This window comes from Suricata suricatta, chromosome 6 (genome assembly GCF_006229205.1).
Source record: "Suricata suricatta isolate VVHF042 chromosome 6, meerkat_22Aug2017_6uvM2_HiC, whole genome shotgun sequence".
NCBI lineage: Eukaryota > Metazoa > Chordata > Mammalia > Carnivora > Herpestidae > Suricata > Suricata suricatta.
In genome coordinates, this window is record NC_043705.1 from 37,353,636 (window position 1) to 37,380,892 (window position 27,257).

A 27,257-nucleotide genomic window follows, 5' to 3' on the forward strand; every position below is an offset into this window, starting at 1 on the left:
ATTGTTAGGAAAATCTTCAAGGAGCAAGTATATGTGAAATGATATTTCTAGGAAAAAAATGAACTAGCCATTAAAATTTCTCAGCCAATATTTTTCCAAGCAGAGGAAACAGCAAGTGCAAGAGCCATAAGGTGAAGAGTACATCACGTATTTGAAGAACAGATAGAGGAGGCAAGTATAGATAGCATTTATGTACAATGTCTAAAAACCACCTGTGAAAAACTTGCTAAAATAAAAATATTAAATAGGAACCAATAAGCATGTGCTGCCTAAAAGCAAGGGGTTGAAGGACACAGCATCCAATTCACATTCACCTTGAATATCTGGATTTTTAATTTAATGACCATTGGGGTATGTTCTTAGTCTGCCTAACGAAGTCCTCAACCTCAAAACTCCTCATATCAGTATTTTCACTTTCCTAGTGGCTGCGACTCCAAACATTATTAATGTGCACATATTATACAGACCATCCTATAGGTTAATGCCGGAGGAAGCTTTCTGGCCCAACTTTCTATTGGGGCCAGATCAAAAAATGCAAATCAGAGTCAAATGACTCGATTTCAATTATCCCTGTGTGCTGCTGGTGGAAGTAACCTGTGTGTGTTACATGCAATTGCTTTCATTCTGCCTAAACACCATTTTTGGCCATTATCCCTGACTGGTTGGAAAAGGCAAGAAATAAGCCTCTTTGGCTTCTCGTGTCTCTAATCACTGGGGAAATAGATTACACAATCAGGGTGGAGAATCTGGCTGGCTGACAAATGTATATACTTCAATGCATGCATGAATCCACTTATAAATACAGCCTGTAGATCATCCACAGAGGTGGACTCTAGTAACACATTTCCTACAGACCTTGCAGACCTCATTGACCATGAAGCCATCCAGCAGCCTTCTGCTTTTGATCACTGTGGCTTATTTGTTCCTCTTTGCAGGTGAGTACTATGTGTATAAGAAATGACATTCTGGTTAATGTCATCTCCTGATGTACGTTGTTTATGATGACAGCGATGATAATGATGATAAGGATGGTTAATGATGGTGACTGTCTATCACACTTTTAATTTAGAAGGAACTTTTATTTATAAATTAGCTACTTTACTTCTTAGTATAATACTACACAAGAGATGATTTTATCCCATTGTAAAAACAGTATTATGTCTCATAGGATGAGATGGACTACCCAAGATCACATGAGGTCCAAGTGGCTAATCTAGGAGCTCCAGGCCAATTAATCTGTGTTCCCTTCAGCAGGCCACAATGAACAACATAAGCTTCATTCTTCAAGGAAAAAGTTTATACTGAAGTTAGAAATTCTCACTCAAAGTCTCCTTCAAGAAATTCTTACCTAGAGGGCTCACCTGCCAGGATTTTCCTGAGAAGATTTTGTTTTAAAGAAAGCTGGGCTATTCTTACTTATCTTGTAGGTAAGCAAAGTAATGAGATAATTAGAAATAGGGAGTCAGGGAGAGAGACAGAGAGAGAAGTAGCAAGTCCTCATGACTAAGAGTCTAAGATTTGGCTTCTAATCCTCATTATGCTACTATCCTTTCCTTTAATATTGAGCAACTTGCTCCTTTTGCCTGGCTTCTGTTTCATCACATAAAAATAGGATACAGACCGTACGTGCTCCAAGACTTCTTCTTATAAAAGATTATACTTAAGTGCATTGGCTTTAAAGTCCAAAGACCTGGGTTTGAATCCCTGTTCTGTCATTTACAAAGTGTGTGTCCTTAGACAAGTTATTTGCCCCAGTGCCCAGCTTCCTTATCTTTGGGATTATTGGAATGCCTTAATGTATGTAAGATTTAATACAGTGCTTGCTTAACATACAGAAATCTGCCAAGTAGATGGTAGATATTGTTAGTGTCAGTGGGAAAAGTGGTGAATCATGATTTTCTTTCAAGTGTTCTCAAAATTATGTTGTATTATATTATCATGTTAGCACTTGGTTTGCCAGTTGTCTTGATTGGCCTTTAAACAAATGGATGTTGGAATTTTCAACTTCTTCCTGGTTAAATATATGCTTCTTTGATAAAGAATAGCTCTAGAGTATGCCTTCCTTTCTTTAGGAATGGCTTAGTTTTGAGGTAAACCTTAAAGAAATGAACCTCCTGAATCAAAAAAGCCACATAAATCATAAACAGAAAATGTAGTGAAAAGAGCTTTGTCCTGGACCTTTGTAATCTGGCCTCTGGCTCAGTTGTGTGGTTAACAAGCTGTGTGTCTGGAGCAATTTTATTCCCTTCTCTGGGCCTCAGTTTCTCATCTTTGGAGCAAGACTGTAGTAACGGACAACCCCTAAGGATAATTTTAGCTGTTAAATCCGGAAATTCTTCTGAGCTGTTGTGATTTATCTGTGTGCGTTCTCTCATTTCAGAGGCTGTGAGACAAGGAGGTTCTCAGGTATGTATTTCTCTCTCATGGGCCCTTTTCTATCACAGGAGGTTGTCTCACAACAATAACAGATTTTTTTTTAATGTTTATTTTGAGAGAGTGTTCCTATGCGTGCGTATGAGCAGGGGAGGGGCAGGCAGAGAAGAGAGAGAATCCCAAACAGGCTCTGCGCCGTCAGTGCGGAGCCCGACACAGGGCTCAATTCCATGAACCGTGAGATCATGACCTGAGATGAAATCAAGAGTCAAAAGTAGAAATGGCTGAGCCATCCAGGCAGCCAACAACAGCAGATCTTGGGCCGAGAGGTACAGTGGCCGTGTTATTAAGATCTTCAGAGGGTCTTTGGCTAGTCTGGTGAGAAGCTAGAATGGTAGCATGACACACTGACATAGACAAATGTCATCACTGCTGCAGATGCACCAAAGGACTTGAAAACCATCTCTTATTTTCTTTAAGTCAGGCAAATGTTCCATTTCCATATAAGGAATTTTTAGGCAGTGTTTATAAAAGTGTGGGGTGAATATCATTTATTTTCCAAATCAGGATAATTTTGAAAGTGAAAGTGGTGCTTAACAAGAGTTACAACAAGAAGATAACAAAAAACTGAGAGGATTCCAGGCAATTCAGAACATGCAGTAACTCTGGGAGTCTGTACCTTGTTCATCAAATCATGACAAAGCCTTCCTAATATGCATGTTTCTGCTTCTTACACACACATATTAAACCTATTGATTGAGTCAGGACCTCTGGAGATTTTGATGCTGAGGAATCTTCATTTTAAGAAGCCACCTGACATTTAACACCTTTTAAAATTGGAGAATCACAGCGCTAAATTTTACTAAACATACTCGGGTATCCAGAGTGAGTGTTTACCAGGCTCATAAACACTGAACTGAATCTCCTGGTGGTGTTGCCAATTAGTAATTACAGGATCTACAATCTTCAGAAGGTCTACAATCAAAATAATAGTAATAATAATCATAGGACCTATGTTAAAAAATAGATACATACTTTAAAATATAAAAATATATAGTAAGGCAGTTTAGCTTATTTTTTTTTGAAATATGAGCTTTGAGACAGAAAATATTTAGGCTCATATTCCAGACCTATTACTCAATGAAGGTTTGATTTTAGGTAAATTACTTCATTTTCTGTGCCCCAGTTTCTGTATCAATAAAATTCAGCTAATAATAGTGCTTAATTCAATATTATGTGAGTTCATTTTTATACAGCCCACAAGAGTGTTTGGCACATAAAAACACAAATTAGCTCTTATTAAATTATAATTTCTATAATTAAATTTTAATAATGAAGTTACATTTATACTATTACTTTCATAATTAAAAATTAGGGTGCCTGGGTGGCTCAGTTGGTTGAGCATAATTAAATATTAAATATTTTTCACAAAATGTTTATAAAGAGAAAGGAGAAACAACTTTAGTGCTTTTAAAAATTTAATCCACTCCACAAATATTCTGCACACTGATAAATACCAGAGAATATTCTAACATTTAACTTTCACCACAGGATTCTCTATTTTAAAGTCATAGATACTTTTCACCTGCCAAGAAGGTAATATCTGAATTCTTTAGCCTTGCATTGGAGTCCGTTCCCATGTGTGGGCAACCTTCTTGTTTAGCCTTATTCATTCTATACCCCCCCCGACCCCCGATCAGTGCTCTGCCCTCACTCAATGGCCCACGGTCCCTAGCCAGCCAGGACCTCTCAGATGCCTTCGCTGATGCTGCTGTTTCTCTGAAGGACAACCGGCAGCCACTGCAGCCACTGCCGGCCCATCGTTAATTGCTCCCATTCTCTCAGTCTGAAGGGCTCTTACACCCCCTCTCAGGTACCCTACATATATAGAAATCTCCTGTGGGCAAAATCTATCTACTGTCCCCTTCTGTCTATTGTCATTGCTTGCATCTGTATTTCTGTTGAAATTTATTACTATACTTAATTCAACATTTATCCTATTGTGGACTTCACAGATAGTCTTCTCTATTAGGATGTGAGCTCTTCAAGATCAGAAAAAGTGTTTTCTCTCCTTTTTGAAGCTGAATGAAAGATTCAGCAAATGATAGAAAATATATAAGAAAACTATCAGAGGTGAAATATAGTACCATTTCTACTTTCTGAAAATCAGCCTACTACAAAAATTTTTGACATGTGCCTTTTTTATCTACGTATCTTATCTAAAATCTTAGTTTAAAATATGTTGATGGTGAGGTCTAAATGGACTTTTTCTACTTTATTTTTTAAAGTAATTTTTAACCTTTCATTTTGAAATTTAAAAAGCAATAAAAATAATTCAAAGAAATACTATGTTAATATCTTACATGACATTAGTACAGTCATGAAAATCAGGTTATTAACATTCATATGTAACTGTTAAGTAACTTATCTATTCTCTAGTTTAAACTTCATCAGTTGTTCCAGAAATACTGTTTTCTAGTATAAGATCTAATCTAAATGTTGTTTTGTTTTGTTTTTTTAAAGATTTTACTTTCAAGTAATCTCTTCTCCCAATGTGGGGCTTGAACTCATAACCCCAAAATCAAGAGTCACACTATCTACCAACTGAGCCAGCCAGTCATCGGCCCTTCACATATAATTGTTTTATGTCTTCCGTCTTTTTTACTGTTTTTAAGCAAGAGCTACTTTCTTAAGGAAAAATTTGGTTATAAATTTTTAATTTGAAATTTTATTAGACTACCATGGAAATTACTGGCACAAAGTAGGCACTCAATGTTTGTTGAGCACACAGTGAAGAAATAAAATTGATTTCTCTATGGAATCATACAAAAGGGAATTTAAAAAGAAAGCTACATGTCTCATTATTTTTAAAAATTAAGTTATAATAAAGTAAATAATGACCCTCTATCCCATAAAATGTAAATTCTCTGAATCAGATATTTATTTTGCAACAGAAAAAGTTTGGAAAAAATAGTCAAATTCAGGCATTGCTTAAATTACATCACACTAAATACTTAGAAATTTTGAAACTATTTTGCTAATTGACAAGACTAAATATTGCACTTAAATTTCCATTCTTAGTGTGTTTTGATACTACGTAGATATCTTTTATCCTATATGGTGACTGCAGAAAGCATAAAGATAATAAGTCAGATTCTTGATCAAAGACAATGACAAAGTTAGGCTATAGGGATTGAGGAGAGTCTACTTAATTCTGGTATTTCTAATCCTGAGGGTAATATTTCTAATATTCTGTTTTTTTCTCATCTCTACCACATGGAGAAAATTATATTCTGGGTGGCAGGTAGAGAAACATATTTTCCTACTGAAATTTTAGGCCTAGAACTACGTTTTGAAGATTAATGCAGTGGAATCATGGCTTCATATTTATAAACTGCCTTATTGCTGTGATGCTTTTAATACTCGCTAAGTTTCAAGCAGATACCTAAGTATGACTAGCAACTTCTTGAGAGGAGGGACTCAGTATTCAAAAGTAGGTTCTTGGAAAAATTGTTTCCAGTCATCACCATGATAGATAAAAGTAAGAATCAATCCAGAAAAAGCACAATATAATGAGATATCAAAGTGCAAGTTCTACCTCTGTTACAAGGCTGTGGAAATGTTGAAAGCAAGTGAGCCTCGGTGTCCCCACCTGCAAAACTAGAACATTGGACTTATTGCTTTTCAAAGACATGGCCTTTGATTAAATAAAAGCAAAAGCAAAATCTCAGAAAATAAAAGTGCTAAAGGCAAATTTCTCCAGAAATTCCAAGAAAGAGAAAGGAATTTATACTTGAACACGCACTTACGTTAAAGCAGTTTGGCAACCAGTATTAGGAGCCCAACAAGCTATAACCGTTGAGGTAGCAATTGTTCTCCTGAGAACATGCCCTAAGACAGTAATCAGAATACAGACAAGTATTTTATATATAAAATAGTGATTTCAGTGGCAGCTGGGTGGTTCAGTTGGTTAAGCTTCCGACTCTTGATTTCAGCTCAGGTCATGATCTCACAGTTCATGAGTTTGAGCCGCACACTAGGTTCTGCGCTGACAGTGTGGAGCCTTCTTGGGATTCTCTTTCTCTGCCCCTCCCCTGTTCACATGCACATGCGTGACCACTCTCTCACAATAAACGTTTTTTAAAATGGTGATTTCAATTCAATGTTTAAAAAAAGATATATACAACAAGGGGATATTAGTAAAAGAAAACATTTCACATCTTTAGAGTATTATACCACAAAAATCATACTTTTCAGAATGTATATAATGGTACAGAAAAGACAAATGACAAAGAATAAATAGAACATATATACAGTGTGATTCTATTTTAATGTAAAAACAGAAATACAATGCCTAGAAAAGAAATGGAAAGAGAAACAAATGCTCACAAAGGACATCTCTGGGTGCTAGGACTATGTGTAACTTTTATTATTTTTTATTTGCAACATGTATCTTAATTGTAGTAATAAAATACATGGTTTTTAAGAGAATTTTTAAGCATAAATTTGGCATATTTTTTCATTCCTTGTAAGAGCTAATGATGTCAATGCCATTATTCATGAGGTAAAATGAGAACTTCCTTTCAATTACAGGCTTTTTGCACCAACTATGAGAAACCAGCTACACGTGGAAAACCTTGTCCCAAGGTCCACAAGCCGGTGTGTGGTTCCGATGGACAAACTTACCGCAATGGCTGTGAATTCTGCCAAGCAGCTAAGTAAGCACAGGCCGGCAGCTCTTACAACAGCACACGTAGTTCCACCGGTGGGGTATGGGTCAGGGCAATTACTTATTAGGACTTTACTGTGCTAAATATCGTACAGACAATTCTTATTTAGAATAACACAATGTAATTATCCCCAAACAGACCTAGAAAGTATAAGTACTTTTTCACAGTTCATCCAGCCTGGGCTTAACCCATTTCTACTATGTTTCATCCTCAGCATCATCTCTTTTCTTTCAGGAAAAAAAATGGAAAGCTTGGTTTCAAACACAATGGCAAATGTTGATTCCTCTGACACAGCAAGGCTTGAAGCCCATTCCATGTGTCTTTTGCTTTGGAAGATTTCTTCCCTGTCACTCAATATCCTTTGCCATGTATTTCCCACAGTTATTTATGCATAAAAGACAACAGTTTCAATAAAGTACTCTTGACAGACTTTCTACACTGAAGTTCTTTTTAGGTCACCGTGGAGCCACCTTTATTTCATTTAGTCAACCACCTGAGTATAAAATGATAAAACCTGAAAACAAACACAGGGCATAAAATATTTCCACATTTTTCAAATCCAGAATTCTCTAGTCTGTGCTTTGAATCTCTGTTCTTCAGATTTGTGCAGAAGACCTCAAGATTAATAAAGCTCACTCAAGAAAATATGTATTCTCTGGCTCAAATTATCATTCTTCAGTATATAGTATATTTGGGAGGAAGTATTTTACCCTAAGAGACACACTCTTTTAGAGCTTCTCCGTTGTATGCAGAGACAAGAAATAAGTAACAAAAGAGACAGATATTGGTCACTTCAGTTATGGGGCACTAAATATGTTCTGGATCAGCTGAAGCCTCTAGACTAGTTGTCTCCCTATCAGTTTTATCAGCATTATCAGCTTAACTCTAGTACTGCAGTGTACTAAATGAAATATGAAAAGCCTCCATGAGTGGTAAATTGTGAAAAACCTTGAAACTAGAAGTTTTGGCATGCTGTCAGTGCTTAGAAATCTAAAGATGGACAGACAAGCTTGGCATCTTCACAGTGTTTATAGACTACCTGGAAAGACAAATGAATCCCAACTGCCTAAAATATAGTTTGATATGTTCCTGCTTTTTAAATATTCCCAATGAATGAATTATGCCATTTATTAATTGCACAAAGAATTTTTCAATGCTTATGAAATACCAGATGCCATTCCAAGAATGGGGTGAAGACAAGATCTCTACTTTAAAGAATCATGCTTTAAGATTTAAGTAGATGCACAAAAAGATTTTTAAAATATTTTTTCAGTTACTAATAAGTTTATAAGGGAAATAAAAGTCAGACACAAGATGGAGGAAACCACGTACAGTTTGCAGAGAGGAATGACTTAAAATTGGTTACTTTGAACTGAATCCAGAGAGCTTAAAAGGATTCTATGCAAATTTGGAGGAAGGATGTTCCAAGCAAAGAGAAGAACAAACAGAAAAACAACACAATCCAATAAATAGATAAGTAAATAAATTTTTAAGTTTTTTAAAAATTTTTATTTATTTTTGAGAAAGACACAGAGTGTGAGTGGGGGAGGGTCAGCGAGAGAGGGAGACACAGAATCAGAAGAAGGCTCCAGGCTCTGAGCTTGAAGCTGGACGCTTAAGCGACCAAGCCACCCAGGCGCCCCAGTAAATACATGTTTAAGAAACAACACACAATTCAAAAATCAAACCCAGAAATGGAAATAATGTTGGCAGTATCAAGGATGAAAGGAATAAGTTCATAAAGAGCCATGGGAACCAAGCTAAAAGCAATTCATATCCCAAGAATTAGAGAAAATTATTACAGAGCATTAATGGAGCACTTCATTGCAGAGATGGCATTTTAGCTGACCTATGACCTAAAAAAACTTGCCATGTTGAAAATGAGGGAACGTAGAAGAAAAAAAACAAACATTATGAAAAATGGTATCTTTAAGAAGGCTGTTTCCAAAGTCTCAAATTGAGTATGTGGACAATGCTGTAGCCTGATGTTGAAGAGACCACCAAAGTGGAATTGAGGTGAGACTATTCACCACTGGGCCAAACCTGAACTCCAGGTGGTAAGGTGCAGAGAACAACTCTGAACAATGCATACATTGAGATTCTATAGGCACACATAGGATTCTGTGTTAGCCAATTACACTGTAACACGCCTATCGGTTTGATGGGAACCTATCACGTTTGTTTCTTGCTCTTGGAACTGACCAATCAGAGTCGGACAATAAGAACCAATCAGAGTGGGGCAGTGACTAAGCAATTTTCTGTAGGTGTGGCCTTGATCAGACCACGGAAAAGAAGCTGTGGAACAGTTTACTGCAAAACATACAGTAAGTTAACCCCTTACATTCCAGAAGGAGTTTAACTTGTTCTGTTCTATAAGCTAGCCTACAACAGACAAAACCTCTGGGAAGTCCAGTATTACATATTTCTTAGCGTAGTGCTTCTAAGGCAGAGCTCTCCAACAAATGGCAAACAAGCTGGCTGTGGCTTAGGGATTTTCTTTAGCCCACACACATCTTTTCATAGATGGCAATATTTAGAAACTGAAGAAACTGGATTTCTAGAAATTCTGGAAAAGTCAAAAGATATGCTTTCCCAGCACCCATGTTCCTTAATAACAGTAATTAATTTGACTCCTTTGAATATGTATTTATTTTGAGAGAGAGAGCGCGAGCGCGCAAGTAGGGGAGGGGCCGAGAGAGACAGAAATACTGAGACTCCCCGCAGGCTCCACACTGGCAGCGCAGAGCCCCACCCGAGGCTCTAACTGTGAGACCGTGATGTGAACCGAAAGTGCCTGAGCCACCCATGCGTCCCCTGACCCCTTTGGATGAGCCATATCCACAGTGCCCCAGAGTCAGCTTTGCTTTTTCACATTGGTTCCTCGTTCCTGATGGTATATGAGCTTTGTGTCTCACTTTAAGGCACAGCAGTTTCGAGCACCTCATTGAATACTCTTGGTTTTGGAAAAACGCAGACCATTTCATTAATAGAGAACAATTTTTATAACATGTTAGTATTTGCCTCTTTATCACTTCTACCAAGTGGTAATACTTCTTTTTGCTTCAAAATCACACACAAAAAATGGCTTCCTACCTTTTTATAGCACACACAGGCACACACATATACAACTTGTACTTCCCTTTTAATATTCTCTTCATTGAAATATTTCCCAGTCTTACCTTCTTTCGATAGAACATCATCAGCTACCTCACCATGCTTTATTTAAAATCCCTTGTTGGAATAGTATCAGTTTATACCAGTGATCAAAGTACAAATCTAAATGTAAAGAAAGATTATAGCTAACACTATTGAGTTTTTTCTGTATGTCAGACATTGTTCTAAGGGCTTTACATATATTAACCCATTAAGTATTCACAACAACCCAATGAAATAGGCATTTTTATTTTATTTAGCTTACATAAGAGGAATCTGAAACCCAGAAACATGTGATCAGTCACCAGGTTAAAAAGAGACAGAGACAGAAATCAAACTGTCTGTTAATGGAGGAATTGTGTAAATATTCTTCCTAAAGATTTACTAAAAAGTTAGTGTCTAAAGTGTTCTGAGGTACCAATAAAAAGCAAAGGAAATAAATAGACCTGATACTTGAATTGTCCTTAGGAAGTATGCAATGCCAATTATGAAGTTTTCAAGGACTCCCCAAAACACTCTGCAGTCCCATACTACACCATGGTGGGTGGCACCCGATAAAGAAAGAAGCACTTATTCTATTGTTTGAATTTTAACACAGGCAGAAGATATTTTATAGTAATTAAAAGATAAAATTTAGAACATGGACTCTGTTACAGTATAATTCTGTGACAGTGTCTGGTTTTTCATTGGAGAAATGAAATAATATACTTCTATAATAATAATATCTATATTATAATGATATCTATAAAATAAGTTGTTTTAAGAGTTGAATGAGATAATTCATATAAAGTGCTTGGCACGGAGTCTGATTCTGAATGTTTAATAAAGGTTATTTTTAATGTAAGGTATATAGTTTGGAGGTAAAATATTTTGAAAAGACCAGTGATTCAGGGTACTAGTGTGAGGGAGGTGATATGTGGACAAACAAGTTTACACCCCGGGGCAGGCTGTTTTCCCTTTTCTAGGAAACCGTGAGGTCTCATGTAGCCTGAGCTCACAATTTCAAGATCTCTGAGTCTTTTAACAAAAGAGTCTAGAAAGCAGCCTCAGATATGTGAAGGCGTCAAATGTCACACACTGTATCTGATCTGGCACAGAGTATAACTGGCCACATATACTTATAATACACATACACATAAATGTGGTCAGTTATACAATAAACAAATAATAAACAAATACTTGGAAGAGTGAATGCTGGAATTGGAATCCAAACTCTGCCACTGCTTTTAGAATTCCAGTGACTCTTTTGATCCTCTCTTTCCCAAGAGTAGAATGAAGGATATGGGCTAGACATTCTCTGAAGTATTTTAGAGTTGTGATAGTCTGTAATTGAAATATGTTTCAAATTTATTTACACATAGTAGGTCTTCATCAGCATATGGAGCATTGAAATAAAAAAGCAGCATACTAAAAGTCATGTAAAATGTGGTGGTAGAAGTATTAATACAATGTTTTTAATTTTTTTTTAATGTTTGTTTGTTTTTTAGAGATAGAGACAGAGCATGAGCAGGGGAAGAGCAGAGAAAGAGAGAGACAGAAAATCTGAAGCAGGCTCCAGGCTCTGGGCTGTCAGCTCAGAGCCCAACACAGGGCTTGAGCCCACGAACTGTGAGATCATGACCTGAGCCGAAGTTGGACACTCAACCAGCTGAGCCACCCAGGTGCCCCAAAACAATGTTTTTAAAGCACTGAACTTGTATGTCTATTATAAGGTACGTGATATGATCTTTTGAAAAAAGTTGATAGCCATACATTTGTTTTAAGACAGATTTGGCAAAATAATAGTAGTCCACAAAACAAATAGTATTAGTCACAATGACCCTAAAAATAAATAGTTAATCAATTCAGAGAAAAAAATAAATTTTAACTAGAACAATTAGTATGTATATGTGCCAAAAAACTATAGACTTTGTTGAAGAGTCTTTTGGAAAGATGTCTTTTTGGAAACTCCAAACCAATAGATTATAGAACTGATTGATTTTTTTGGTTTGGTTATGGCTTTATTAAGATATTCTTTTTTTTTTAAAGATATTCTTAAAGTACAATGGGATCCACAAACTTGCCCTTCAGGAAATATATCCATATACATAAAATGTTGTCTCACGGACTAATGGAACCACCAATCTCAAAATCAAAATGGGGATATGGTGGATTTCCCCATATCAATCCTGAGCAAAGACTTAATGTTGGTATCAGAAGTATAGGCTGTTGATCTAACATTAATATGTGAGGTATGACCCAGGGTATACTAGAGAAGATTCAGAAATCTGCATATGGCTGGGCCGAGATCTCTTTCCAGCTCTGAAATTGGAATCTTAGTTCTATACTGCCAAAGACGGATTGATCACCAACTGAGGGACTGACTCACAGGCTGATCTTTAACCCAAACATTTATTTTCCAAGTCTTTATTTCTCGAACGGGCATTCTCATGCTTCTGGATAGCCAGGAATGGAACTCTAGGCAGGTATATTCAAATATCTTGACTGGGGTTAACGTGTGAAAAGTTATTTAGTGACCCAGTGCTTGGGTTTCCTCATCACATATTTAGGATGTTACCAAAGTATTGTTTTAAGTACTAAATGAGATCAGGCATACAAAGTGCCTCAATAAACAGTAACTTTATAGTTATCATAGGATCTTGATTCAGTATCAAAACATAATCATAGTCTTGTTCATATTATAACAATTGTCTATTGCTGCATAACAAATCACTCAGCACTTTATGGCTTAAAGCAAAACGAGTCATTCATTTGCCCTCAAGTCTGCCACTTATGCAGGCTCAGCAGAAATGATCTGCCTCTGTTCCATATGGCTTTCACTGGATGGCTCTGTTGGGATCCAGAATGACTTCAGTCACATTTCTGATGTTTCCCTGGGACTAGAGAGGTTCCTTCCTGTATCTGTCTTTGTCTCCACTTTTCTATGTCTGTCTCTCCCTCCATAGTCTCTCATCCAGCCCTGCCAGGCTCTAAGGCTTAGTTCCAGAAATGGTCTGCTGTCACATCTATTGCGTTCTGCCGGTCAGTGAAAGTTACATGACCAGCTCAGATTCAAGGGGAGGGGATACAGACTCTTCTACAGGAGAGAAGTTACTTGTATGAAAAGAGATGTGAGGATTTGTTGGTGGAAATCTTTATAAACAATATTCTACAAATATGCTCCTTCTTTTAAGAAATTATTGTAAGATGAAGGGACCAAACTGTGTAACTTGTGTTCTTTTAAGTATGAAGATAAGGTTTTTTTAAAAGCCTCTGTAATTATTTATAGTGATGGTGATAAAAAGGTTAATTCGAAGGTGAGAAAGATATCCTATTTCAAATTTTACCCCTATGGTTTGCAAACTTGTACACCAAAATTTTCCACATAATGAAACATCTCAGGAACAAGTCAACAAATGCCATTTATAACCAACTTAGTCCATGACTATTATAATTATGCTCTATTTTGCATTTTATTGTTCTCTGGTAACCTCAGGTGTATTCAACTAAAGTGAAGGTGGAAGAGGTCATGTCACTAATCTCAAATGCTCACATGGGTGTAATAACAGAGCCAACATTAATGGAACATTTTAGTGTATGTGTCAGACAGATGCATCATCTCAGTAAATAATGATGAAATTAAATATATTCAAATTTCGGTTTGCATCAATACTTTGTGTGCTGAGTGGAGAAATTGACATCCAAAGCAGAGACGTTACCCAAGATTCTTTCTCAAGCATCTGCCACCCTGCAGGACTCGGTGTTCTGAAACTAATGCCTCTGCGTGGATGACAATTGGGTAAAATGATCAATTAATAAGTCAACTGAGATGAGAAATAGCAAAAGGGCCTTAGTGAAATAGTGATTGCCTAGTACTTGAACTTTGGCCTCTTTCTTAAAAGTATTGTATGAGACTTGGTAAGCACCTGGCAAGTTTCCCTCAGACAGTTTTGGCAACATGAAACTGAATTTAAAAGGCATTATATCTTCCATGTAATATGAATTACATTTCAAAAACAAGATTGAATATTCTATTTGTTTGCCTGATTCAGTTCAACCTACTGGCATCTATGCCTGAAAATCCTCATGAGTGCTATGTAGCTGTGTCTTGTACTGTGCTCAATCTTTACACACCTAAGGTTCAAAGAACAAAACTTGACACGTGCTATTTCCCCCTGAGGAAGAATTGAAAGGAAACATAGTAGCTAAAGTATTCTGTGGAAGAAAGCTAAGAAGGAGCTCAAAATTTCCTTCCCTTTAGCTGTACGACGAATCGGGTAACTGGACACAGGACACTATAAGACAGTTCACAGTCACAAACCAGGATCACTAAACTACAGGTATAAACTTTGTCTTCCAAACAGCAACAAAATATTTAGCAAAATTTGATACCTTCAGTAAGATATTATCATCATGATTTTAGAAATAAGAGGAAAGAGAGGTAGGAAAAGAGGCAGATGGAGAGAGAGACAGACAGACAGAGATTAACTCGCATAAGATTACACAGCTAAAATGAGGAGTGACAGACCCTTCAGGTCATCTGACTCTAATACTGTTGTTATCTCCACCCAACTATGATGACCGCTAAAAGATGTTGATGTAGAATCGCACTCTAAGCTGTGTAGGATGCCCTCCTCCCCTTCCCTAGCAGGGGGCTTGCCAAGCATTATCTGAGCCTACTCCAACACAGATTGTTGCCCTGACTCCTGAATGTAAAGGAAAATAATAATGGAAGACAATTCTAAAAGTGGGAAAATCCTCATCATCCAAGGATAAATTAAATGTTCCATTTAAGAAAATTAGAGGATTTAAAGCAATTATCCAAAATCCCTTTGGCATGGTTTAGAGAACAGGGATGTAGAGAAAACGCTGCCGTACTCAGCGCAACCAGCAATACCCTCTACTAATTCATGCGACCGTCTCTGAGACCTCAGAGCAGAGGCTTCATGAGACTTCATCTTCCCACTGCTATACCTTCACACACAAGGCACTCAATCGTGTATGTTATTTATGGATGCTATTTTGAAGTGTGATAACACTGGAGCTAGGAGAAAAGCATGTGTAGGACAGATGATGGCACTAAAGATGTGCAAAGCAATTGTTTAGGCAAAATGCAAATGCAGCTCTTGTGGTCCATTTGTTGATACTTGTGACTTCACTGCATTGAGCTCTGTACCTGAGTATCTGGATGTGAAAATAACTTGCATCAAATTCACCCACTTTGATCAATATATGGTAGAGCAAACGTAGCAAAATGTTCATTGAAGAGCCTTGGTGGTGTTTATATGGGTTTTCACTGTCCAGTTCTTTCAACTTACTGTATTTTGAAACAATTCATAATGACATTTTGTTAAAAATTATCTGATCTTTAAATATATATGTATAGGGGCGCTTGGGTGGCTCAGTCGGTTGAGCATCCATCTTCAGCTCAGGTCATGATCTCACGGTTCGCGGGTTCAAGCCCCACATTGGGCTCTGTGCTGACAGCTAGTTCAGAGCCTGGAGCCTGTCTTCGGATTCTGTGTCTCCCTCTCTCTCTGACCCTCCCCTGCTCGTGCTATCACTCTCTCTCTTTCAAAAATAAATTAAGAAAAATTATTTTTTTAAAGTGCTTTAAAAATAAATAAATAAATAAAGATATCTTTATTCATGTATATATATTTTATGGGGTATATTATATGGGACACACACACACACACACACACACACACACATACATGTGCATAATCAGGCCTTATGGTTCATTGAGCCTATTCTGACATTCATATGAATACTAGTCAGTACAGAGAACAATTATGGAGGGGGGAAGTTGCCTTTTTACTATAGAAAACTTTAAAATTTGTCCTTTTTGATGCCTTACGATTGCTGACTTGGTTAAAAGAAATCATTCATCATTTTCAAAATTGCCCTTCTAAGGAAGCTAAAATGAAAATCAAACACAATCCAGAACCACTAAATCTGAAGATAGTAGAATTAGAGGGAATTGTAAGAATCACCTACTTCACCTCGCTTAGAATTCAAAAATGTTCATCCTGCACTTCCTTATATTGGAACTAGATCTACCACGTGGAACTACACAGATCATATAATGTCATCCTTTCCTGTGCCAATGCACTTCACATGATGAATCCAATGGCAACATCCATCCTAAGTCTGTCTTTACTCAAGCTTATATTCTCTGCTATGATCAACGATCAATCAGCCTTCTGCTCTGTGTTTTACAGACCCCACTTTATCAGAGTCATTTACTTTTAGGCCTTGATTCATTCAAATTTCTCGTATATAGAGCAGCCAATTTTAAACACAGTATTCTTCTGTTTCATGATATTGGGTGTATGACTGACTAAAACTCCCGAGGTGATCGTCACATAAGCTTCTGTTTGGCATAATAGCTTGAGGCAAGAAAGTCAATAGCGTAATGTGATTTTCAAACATAACATCTATTGTTTTTTGTTACCTCATAAAGATACATTATACCTCATCATCCCCCACTGGATGCATTCATCACTTATTAATGACCAATGCCTGATGCATTTTTACTTGCTTTCAAAATATAATTTGAGGTAAATTATTGGCACATAATTTATTTGTGGGAAAACGTCATGGGAATCTCTATTGTGGACATATAAACTTGCAAGGTCAATAACAGTACTGACAGAAGACAGGTCATCCTTTTAACAATAAAAAAAAAAATGAACACTGAGCTTACCACTTTCCCAGTTGGATTTCTGTAAGACAGAAATCTGATAGACGCATATTAAATTGGGGTGTTTATGGGAGTTGGGGTGTGAAGCTAATTTTTAAAATGGCAATCCACTCAAGAAGGAACACCTTCCAATTTGTGAAAGTTACTCTATCATTTTTTTTAAAACAAAATGACAGTGTTTAGCAATTAGGGTGGAGGATTTTTCAAATATATAACATGGTAGTGATCAGGATGGTTTATTCAGAAAGCATCTACTGAGGAGTTTCCCTTAACTCCATCCAACAACCAGGTCTGAAACAGCTGACTCTAACATGAAGGCTTTCATCTTCCTTCCCTTCATGTTCTTGGCCATGTTCTCAGGTAAGAAAAGTTACGTTAGATAACTTTCCTTCCAACTCTCAAAGTAAAGAATCAAATGTTGAGTGACTTAGTAAGACTTTGTCATAAAATGTTAAAGCGACAAATCTCCATCAGACAGAGAAAGGGAAGAGGCTAATTTCACACAGCATTAATATAGACCGAAAGCATAAAAATAGTGACAAGACGAGACAACAGTGAATAGTCTGATGTGGCTGAAGAGAAGCAGAAGTGGGGGAATGGGAAAAGCAAGACATTATACAGAAAAGAAAATTCAGTCTAAAAGGAGGGTGGGAATTTGTGAATATTCACAAGTTCACATTCTGTAAATATATAGTTTAGTGTGATGATACAGGCAATTCTGTGGTCATAGAGAAATGGGTTCAAACCCTGGCTTTTCAATTCTCTATTTTATTTTGGGTAACATAGCTAATTTCTTAGCCTCAGTTTTCCCATTTATAAAATGAAAATAAATAGGCATTCCCTCAGGCTGCCCTAAGAATAATGTAGAATAGTCTGGCATTAACTACCATTACTTGAGTTTTAGGTGCCTGTCACTCAGGAGACCTCTCTCTGTTCCCTACCTCAGTACAGTCAGGTGGTCTGTTTTCAAAGATGAAGTGTCCAGCTAAGGATGTAAATTTATCTATATAAGAAATGACACAGACATTCTATATTTTTTAATATATACATCAGAGAAAATATAATATGCATATACTTACTATGATTATGTATGTTTGCAAGAAAAAAATATAGATAAAATTCTTCCCTAAAACATATATATGTTCCATAATGGCAGGTAACATATCTCTTTTGTACTTCAGTGCTTTTGCTAGATGTTATTTAGTATGTATTAAGCAGGCATTTGTTGATGGAAAGAAGTACATTAATGTCAGATGCAGTGGTTATATGGATTTGGAGGGTGACGAAAACAGAGGACTCAGGAATGCCTATTACAATATAAAGCAATGCCAAGAGTATACGTAGTATGTGAAATCAGAGGACAAAAATACAGAACAAAAACTGAGGATAATTATTTTACAAAAATTTAATTTAAAAAAATGGTTCGGGGCGCCTGGGTAGCTCAGTTGGTTGAGCATCTGACTCTTGATTTCAGCTCAGGTCATGATCTCACAGTTCATGAGTTCAAGCCCCCTGTCAGGCTCTGAGCTGACAGTGGATCCTCTCCCTCTCTCCCTGTCTCTCTGCCTCTCTCTCTCTCTCTCTCTCTCTCTGAGAATAAATAAATAAACATTAAAAAACAGTTATACCACATGCTGATATTTTAGTTATCTTGTTTACTTAAAATCACAGCTGGTTTTTATTTTAGAAATTTAGCCATGTGAGAAATGATATATTAATCAGATTTTTATTATATCATTGTAGTAGGAAATGAAGGAAATATAAGAGCTACTCATTGTTAGAAGACCATTTAAATAAATCATGGGAAATTTAACAGGTAAAATATTATGCAGCCATTGGGGAAATTAATAAAGGTCCCCTATGTGTATTGATATAGCCTCACTGTTCTGTCAAGGGAGAAAATAATAATTAGAATAGTGTACAACATGCTACTAACTGTGGGGGGAAGTATATCCCAATATGTTTGTAAATACAGAAGATATCTCTTGAACAATACAGAAAAACCTATTAAATGTAATTATGCCCAAGGAGGGTTGGAACAGGAGAGGAAGGGACAGTTACTCTAAACTATTTACCCTTTTGTGTCTTTGAAATTTGATGTAATTTGCTTGTTAAGACCTATTTTAAAAAACAAACATAATTAACAAAGAAAACAGATCAGCTGATCTATATTTTACCATATCATCCACAACTTTATTTTATTTCTGCTCAAGGTTAATGCCTGTTAAGGAATATTTTTGGTTCTTAGAACTCATGCAAATGCTTATCTCTTTGCTGAAAATAATTATTTTCTTATCCATTTTTCTGGCTATAGCCTATACTTCTTATGTGTCACCTCCTCCAAGAAGGAGAGATGATGTCCTACCACCTGGTATTTTGACTCTGGGTCTATTGTCTAATTTAGTTTTCACATTATAGCATTAATCAAGCTACCATAAATGCCTGCTTGCTTGCTTACACCCATTATTAGACTTTCCAGCTTCTTCAGGGCAGAATAATAATACTTATTCATGGTTAATATATATCAGAGAAAATATATTATGCATTTACTTATTATGATTAGGTATGTTTGGAAAAAATAGAGAGATAAAATTCCTCCCTAAAAAATATATATGTTCCATAATGACAGATAACATATCTCTTTTGTACTCCAATGCTTTGCTAGATGATATTTAGTATGTAGGAGAGAGTATGGCTGATTGATTGACGCTAGGGCCCCTATGGGAAATGGCAGACTGGTCCCTTTGGAATGGGGCAAAGGGGGAAGAAAACAGCTACAGAAAGCATATATAGAGATGAGAAAAGAATATGGAATATGGCTCACTACTGGCAGTTTTTATGTCTGGAAAATTGCTGATAGCACTTTCTGTGGAGTAAGGTTGGGAATATGGGAAAGGGTTCTGTGATGCAGGGAAAGTTTATAATAAGCATGACTCAGAGTCTATTAGAAAATCATTACAAGGACTTTGGAGTAGTGCGAAGCTCAAATAGTTCAGTTCAAGTCATTCAGACTCTGATTTAGAAATGGGGCAAGCTGGTTTGAACCCATGATTTTTATTTATTTTTTAAATTTATTTTGAGAGAGAGAAGGAGCATGAGTAGGGAAGGGGCAGAGAGAGGGAGAGAGAGAATTCCAAGTGGGCTCTGTACTGTCAGCAAAGCCCAACACAGGGCTCAATTTCACAAACCATGAGATCATGACCTGAGCTGAAATTAAAAGTCAGATGTTTAACCCACTGACCTACCCAGGCACTCCAACCCCATAATTTTTAGAAATCATGTAATACAATCAATAAAAAAAATGGAGGAACCAAAATATTAAGGTTATGAGAAATTATGGGAAGCCTCTGTCTTGAGTTTCGATTTAAAACAACTCAGAGAGGTGCTAAATACATACTACAACTTGGGATGAATGCTGTTGATTTAAAATTCTTAAAGTTAAATGACTTTATTTTTATTGTTGTGCTTATGGTATCATTTCAGGGTCTTCCACCCAGATTTTGAAAACAAGTGTTTTTAAACCAGAAGAGGGTACAGAACCTGCATTTATTCTAGAGAGAAAAAATGAAGCTAACCATCAAGGAGAACAAAATGAATTTAATAAGCCAGGAGGTAGCAACACACAAGGAAAACAAGCAATATTTGGTCTTGAGGGACGACCAGCACTTTCTAGCCAGGCAGAGAAACCAGGGGATTTTAATCAGCAAGGAAGGCCAGGAGTTTTCAATCAACCTGGAAGTCTGCAAGGGAATTCAGGAGACTCTAATCCAAAAGGGAATGTAGAAGCTTCTAACAAACAAGGAAAACCAGGACATTCTAGCCAGCAAGGGGGTTCTGGGTTATCTAGCCAGCAAGGAGGTTCAGAATCATCTAGCCAGCAAAAGAAGCCAGGATCATTCAGCCAGCAAGGGGGCCCAGGGTCATCTAGCCAGCAAGGAAAGCCAGGGTCATCTAGCGAGCAAGGAAAGCCAGGATCATCTAGCCAGCAAGGAAAGCCAGGATCATTCAGCCAGCAAGGGGGCCCAGGGTCATCTAGACAGCAAGGAAAGCCAGGGTCATCTAGCGAGCAAGGAAAGCCGGGATCATCTAGCCAGCAAGGAAAGCCGGGATCATCTAGCCAGCAAGGAAAGCCAGGGTCATCTAGCCAGCAAGGAAGACCAGAATTGTCTAGCCAACAGGAGAAATTAAGGCCTTTTTACAATCAAGAAGAAAGAAAAAATGTGGGCAACCCTTTGAATGCCAATATAATGGAGATTCAGGTTAGTGTTTATCTCTTTTTTTTTCCCTTGGTCAACTTGCCTCAACCATTCTATTTTCCAAGACTTGAAATAGTTAACAGAATATACTGTACTAAAGACAAACACTTTGTGATGACACTAATTCAACAAAATGAGAAGGAATCTAGAGGTATATTATTTTCATATATACCTGTGATCATTAATGAGTGTCATGCTCTTCCATTCCATTTCTCATTCCTTTCTACTGTCTTCAACTCCAGCCTTTCTACCTATACTGGCCTACTTTAGATCTTTGTGAACCGAGTCTCTACCCTCACCAGATTTAACATTCATGCCCATTTCCATCCCATCCATAATCTATAAGCCACTCAAGTGGTATTTCTACATCATAAATCTGACCTGATCTATTTACTCCCCTGCTGGAAATTCTTCAGCAGCACCATACTGTCTAGAAAAAAAGACGACCCAAACTCCGATCATGGAATTAAGGATTTTTTTAATGATTGGACATTTCATGTCACTCTTAGTCACACATCCATGTTTTATAGAATGCTTTGATTTTCCACAAATGTATTTCTTTTTTTCTTTTTCTTTTTTCTTTTTTTTTTTTTTTAGAGACAGAGAGAGACAGTGCGAGCAGGGGAGGGTCAGAGAGAGAGGGAGATATACAATCTGAAGCAGGCTCCAGGCTCTGAGCTAGCTGTCAGCACAGAGCCCAATGTGAGGCTCAAACCCACAAACGGTGAGATCATGACCTGAGCTGAAGCCAGATGCTTAACCGACTGAGCCACCCAGGCGCCCCATGATTTTCCACAAATATATTTCTAATACCAATGATATCCTTTATAATAGAATGTACCATACTGCTGAGCAAGTGATTGTCTGTATTTTTATAGGAGCATGAACTCCATAAAGCACCATTTCTTTTCAAGTCTGTATCCCCAGAATCTAGAACAAAACAGACATAAAATAGGTTCTTTTGAACTGTTTGTCAGATGAGTGAATAAATGATGTATGGGAGACATCATTGTAAACAGGTGCACATCCATGCTCTGAGTCTCCTATGCTGCTGGCAAGACCTCACTTGCCATTGTCTCTTTCTTTCTCTCCAAACTGCCAGCCTTCTAACTCCGCGTAATCATGACCCTGGACACTCCCTTAATACATCCAATACAGTTTTGTAGAACCCTTCTTCTATCTCATTATCTTAATGGGAACTTCATTTTTTACCTCATAATTTCTCATTCCTCAGCACACTTTTAAATGAAAACTGCCTGTCCCTCTTGGTTTTTACATCTTAGGCTGGCATGAAGTGGTAATCTTCCAGGGACACTCCTGCCATCACCAGTACGTTTCTGAGTGTTTACATTGTTACTTAAACTTTCTCAAGAGGTATCAAAATGATAGTGGAGTCTCAACGAATGGAAAAAACTGAACTATTTGTTCATCTTCCTTGGTCCTGAGAGAACTAAGTCCCCTAATGAAGATCCTCACAATTTCACCTAGTGTCTCTATTCTTATCTGCTGTCAAAACTTTGTGTTTTCTGTCATTATATAACTTTATTCCAAGGAAGTGCTTTAGGTAGGACTTAATTCAACTCTGCACAATCCTAGTTCCTGGCTCATTTTCTTAAAAGAAAGTTTCAATAAGTGATGATCACATGTGTTCTGTATTTGCCAGTATGACTTTTCCATAATTGTTGTTCCTTGGGTAGGAGAAGGCTTGTCTATGAAAAATTAAAGTGGAGGCAGTGTGACATGTAATATGAGGAAGGGCTCTGGAGTCCCATAATTCAGGTTTTGAAACCCAACTTGGATATTTCATCTATATCTGGTCTACAGTGTATGTAAATACACTGCATGCCTGCGATTATACAATGGGGCAGTGTCTATGCTTCTTTCCGTATTACTGTGCAGTTTAAAATAAAGGGATTAACAAAATGATAGGTTTATTACCATGCTTAACCAGTAACTAATGAGCAATGACTGTTTGTCTTATTACAGTATCAGGATTAAATTGAGTTTCCGATATTTAACGAGCGGTCTTTCACATTACAGCAGACTGGCAGTACCAGCGGCAAGAACCCAAATGGAAATAAAAAATGCCAATCGATCTACAAACCAGTCTGTGGTTCTGATGGAAAAACCTATGGGAACCACTGTGTGTTTAATGAAGCCAAAAGGCAAGATTACTTTATGGGTTTTTTTTATATCAGAAAGTATTATTCTGATCTGAAGGGAATACAAGAACATTTATCCAAGTGTCTCTTTAGTTTTCTCTCAATAGTGCCTTGGGTGTTTGTCCAAAAGAAATATAAATGGTAGTTAACCTTTGAACAATAAATTCAGCCGTTTTTCTGAGAGAATATGATACATTCAGATTTAAGTAGGAATAAATGTATTATTGAATCATTCATTTACCAGATATTTATTAAACATCCACTATGTACCAGGCATTGCTCACATGGAGGTAAGGTGGTGAGCGAAACATACAGCATTGCTTCCTGCTTCTGCCTCCACGGAGTTTCCATTTTTGTGGTAGAAGAGAGCAAACAAAATGCATCAGAGGCTAATAGGGACTGCGAATCCCGTAGATTACTTAGTATTGACATTAAAATATATTTTAAACTCTAGGAACAATTTTAAAGATCGGATTTGGTGAGCCACGCAGACATTTAAGAATTGAATTCCTGTACATCCACAAGAAATAAGAAGCTTAAAATTAGAATATGTGACTAAGAAGGAGTTAGATGTCTCAGCTTTCAAAATAATGAATGCTCACCTCTCAAAGTAATAAGGAGATAAAAATTCTACCTCTCTTGTTTTTTGATAGTGCCAGTATTGTATTAAAGGCTCACTAAATCACTACTGCAGAAATAAATGAATGTTAAAAGTAAGTGTGTCCTGTAGCCCTAAAAGTTAGAGCTGGAAAAATATCAGACAACCCATCCTCTCCCTTTATAGATAAGGCACCTAGCTCTGGGACAAGAAAGGAGTGGATTCTCAAACAGGTCAACGTGAAACAGGCAAGCCCAAGCCTACAGCTGCTTTTTCCCATGTGATTTTTTTCTTTTTTAAAAAAAATATGATTTATTGTCAAATTGGCTAACATACAGTGTGTACAGTGTGCTCTTGATTTTTGGGGTTGATTCCTGTGGTTCATCGCTTACCTACAATACTCAGTGCTCATCCCAACAAATGCCCTCCTCAGTGCCCATCACCCATTTTCCCTTCTCCTCCACCCACCCATCCACCCTCAGTTTGTTCTCTGTATTTAAGGGTCTCTTATGGTTTGCATCCCTCCCTCTCTGTAACTATTTTTCCCCTTCCCTTCCACCATGGTCTTCTGTTAAGTTTCTCAAGATCCACATAAGTGTGAAAACATATACGTGTCTTGCTCTGACTGACTTATTTCACTCAGCATAATACCTTCCTGTTCCATCCATGTTGCTGCAAATGGCATGATTTCATTCTTTCTCATTGCCAAGGAGTATTCCATTATATGTATAAACCACATCTTCTTTATCCATTCATCAGTTGATGGACATTTAGGCTCTTTCCATAATTTGGCAATTGTTGACAGTGCCACTATAAACTTTGGGTACAGGTGCCCCTATGCATCAGCACTCCTGTATCCCTTGGGTAAATTCCTCGTAGTGCTATTGCTGGCTCTGAAGCAGAGCCTGGAGCCTGCTTCGGGTTCTGTGTCTCCCTGTCTCTCTGCCCCTCCCCCTCTCATGCTCGCTCTCTCTCTCTCTCTCTCTCTCTCTCTCTCTCTCTGTCTCAAAAATAAGTAAAACATTAAAATAAAACATAAAAAATCTATGAAGAACTTATGAAACTCGACACCTGAAAAACAAATAATTCGGTGAAGATATAAGCAGAAGACATGAATATACCCTTTTCCAAATAAGACATCCAGATGGCCAACAGACACATGAAAAGACGCTTGATGTCACTCATCATCAGGGAAGAACAAATCAAAACCACACTGAGATACCACCTCACACCGGTCAGAGTGGCTAAAATGAACAACTCAGGACACAACAGATGCTGACGAAGATGTGGAGAAATGGGAACCCTCTTAGATTCTTGGTGGGAATGCAAACCGGTGCAGCTGCTCTGGAAGACAGTGGAGGTTCCTCCCATGTGATTTTTAAATAATCCCATATTCTCTCTGTGTTGGTGCCACAATTTCTTGATCCTTGATTTCTTCCATTACCTTGTTTTCAGGATGAGTAACGGAAAACTGAATCTGAACCATGAAGGGAAATGCTAAGCACTGACAACCAAATTACCTGGAACCTCAAAATCTTTCAATTCTCTTTAAACAATGGATTTCCCTGGGAGTTCCCATGAGGTCTGCAAAAGTCTAACAGATTGATGGATCCTACATAGTTTTCAAGTTTGTTCCATAACAAATAAAGTCAGTTCCAAAGTTTCTTCTGATTACTGGGACTGTTTATTTTCTAGACTTTCCCAAATCTTGTATCTCTGTTGAACCATCTTCAAGCATCCAACTTTGGAAACTATACAACCAGATTAATATTTTTATTCTATTTTATTTTAGAGAGAGAGAAAGAGAACATAAGCAGCGGAGAGGAGCAGACAGGAGAGAGACACAGAAAGAGAATCTTAAGCAGGCTCCACACTCAGCACAGAGCCCAAAATGAGACTCTATCCCACAACCCTGGGATCATGACCTGGCCACAATCAAGAGTCAGATGGTCAAACAGCTGAGCCACCAGGTGCCCCTAGATATTTTTTTTAATAAACAAACCAGGGCACCTGTATGGCTCAGTTGGTTAACATCTGACTCTTGATTTCAACCCAGGTCATGATCTCACAGTTCATGGGATCAAGTCTGCATTGTACTGTCAGTACAGAGCCTGTTGAGATTCTCTCTGCCCTTCCCCGATTTATGCTGTCTTTCTCTTCCCCCTCAAATAAATAAAGACAATTTCTTTTTTAAAAAGCATTTAAAAAATACACAAAGCTAACAAAATATACTCTCCTCTGGTTGAACAGGAGCTGAGAAAACCTCAGCCTCTTGCTTGCCAACCACACCCTGATTCAGATGATCTCCATACTATCTGGACTGCATAAAATTTGGAAGACAAGAGACTAAATACTTCACCTTCCCTATATCTTAGAATGCTATAACATAGTAAATGTTCTGAGATCTTATACCCTGAAAGGTCCTGGTAGGCAAGAAAGATAGACAGAGGCCAGCTGGGGAATGAAGAAATAGCTTCGTAGGCCCAACTAAGTGGAATCCAGTTTGTAGGAAGTCAAGGGGTATGTGTGGATCTAAAGGCAGGTTTGGTCATTGTGCCTTTTGGGTTTATGCCAGAAGTGTCAGAGTTCAGAAGATAAATGCCATTTCAGGGGCACCTTGGTGGCTCAGTCAGTTAAGCATCCGGCTTCGGCTCAGGTCATGATCTCGTGGTTCATGGGTTCAAGACCCATATCGGGCTCTGTGCTGACAGCTAGCTCAGAGCCTGGAGCCTGCTTCAGATTCTGTGTCTCCCTCTCTCTCTCTCAAAATAAATGAACATTAAAGTTAAAAAACATTTAAAACATTTCATTCTATTTTTTTTTGTACTACCCCTTCTTAAAGGCAAAGAGTACAATGGAAAGGTAACAAAGCACTGATTCCCTACCCTGAGATAAAGTGGTTCATGGTTTTGTGTTAGTTAGTAACTTAAAATAGAACTTCAGTAATCGGTAGCATTCACTACTACAAAGCTCATTTGTGTTGCTTCTTGAATGACCATAATGTTTCTGGAAATAGAAGCCATTCTTCAATATAGTTTTCTCAGAAGAGCTGCGGACAAAGATTGGTTCTCATTAATTGTAGACAAATCTCTTAAGAATCCATGGCCCTCTTCAGCCACTTCGGGAGCCAGAGTGAAATGGCAAAAATATACAAGAGACATGAAAGTTCTGCATAGCTAAACCTTTTTATCCATCACATCATTGTTTTCAGAGAAAGTCCTTTAGGTCCTATGTTTTCCAAAGCAGGAGACTTGTTAAAAATATACAAAGAAAAAAAATACTGATTTTAAAAATTTCTAA

The 27,257-nt window shown here is 37.5% G+C and overlaps 1 protein-coding gene across 1 annotated transcript in view; it reads left to right on the forward strand.

Moving 5' to 3' along the window:
* The first annotated feature begins 11,909 nt into the window (after positions 1-11,909).
* The window catches only part of MARCOL (MARCO like), a 35,299-nt gene continuing 19,951 nt past the window's right edge, over positions 11,910-27,257 (forward strand). Inside the window, exons 1-4 of the mRNA XM_029941206.1 lie at positions 11,910-11,968; positions 17,231-17,301; positions 20,425-21,200; positions 23,238-23,362. Coding sequence (XP_029797066.1) covers positions 11,955-11,968; positions 17,231-17,301; positions 20,425-21,200; positions 23,238-23,362 — 986 coding nt within the window. The 5' untranslated portion in view covers positions 11,910-11,954. The remainder of the gene's footprint in view (positions 11,969-17,230; positions 17,302-20,424; positions 21,201-23,237; positions 23,363-27,257) is intronic.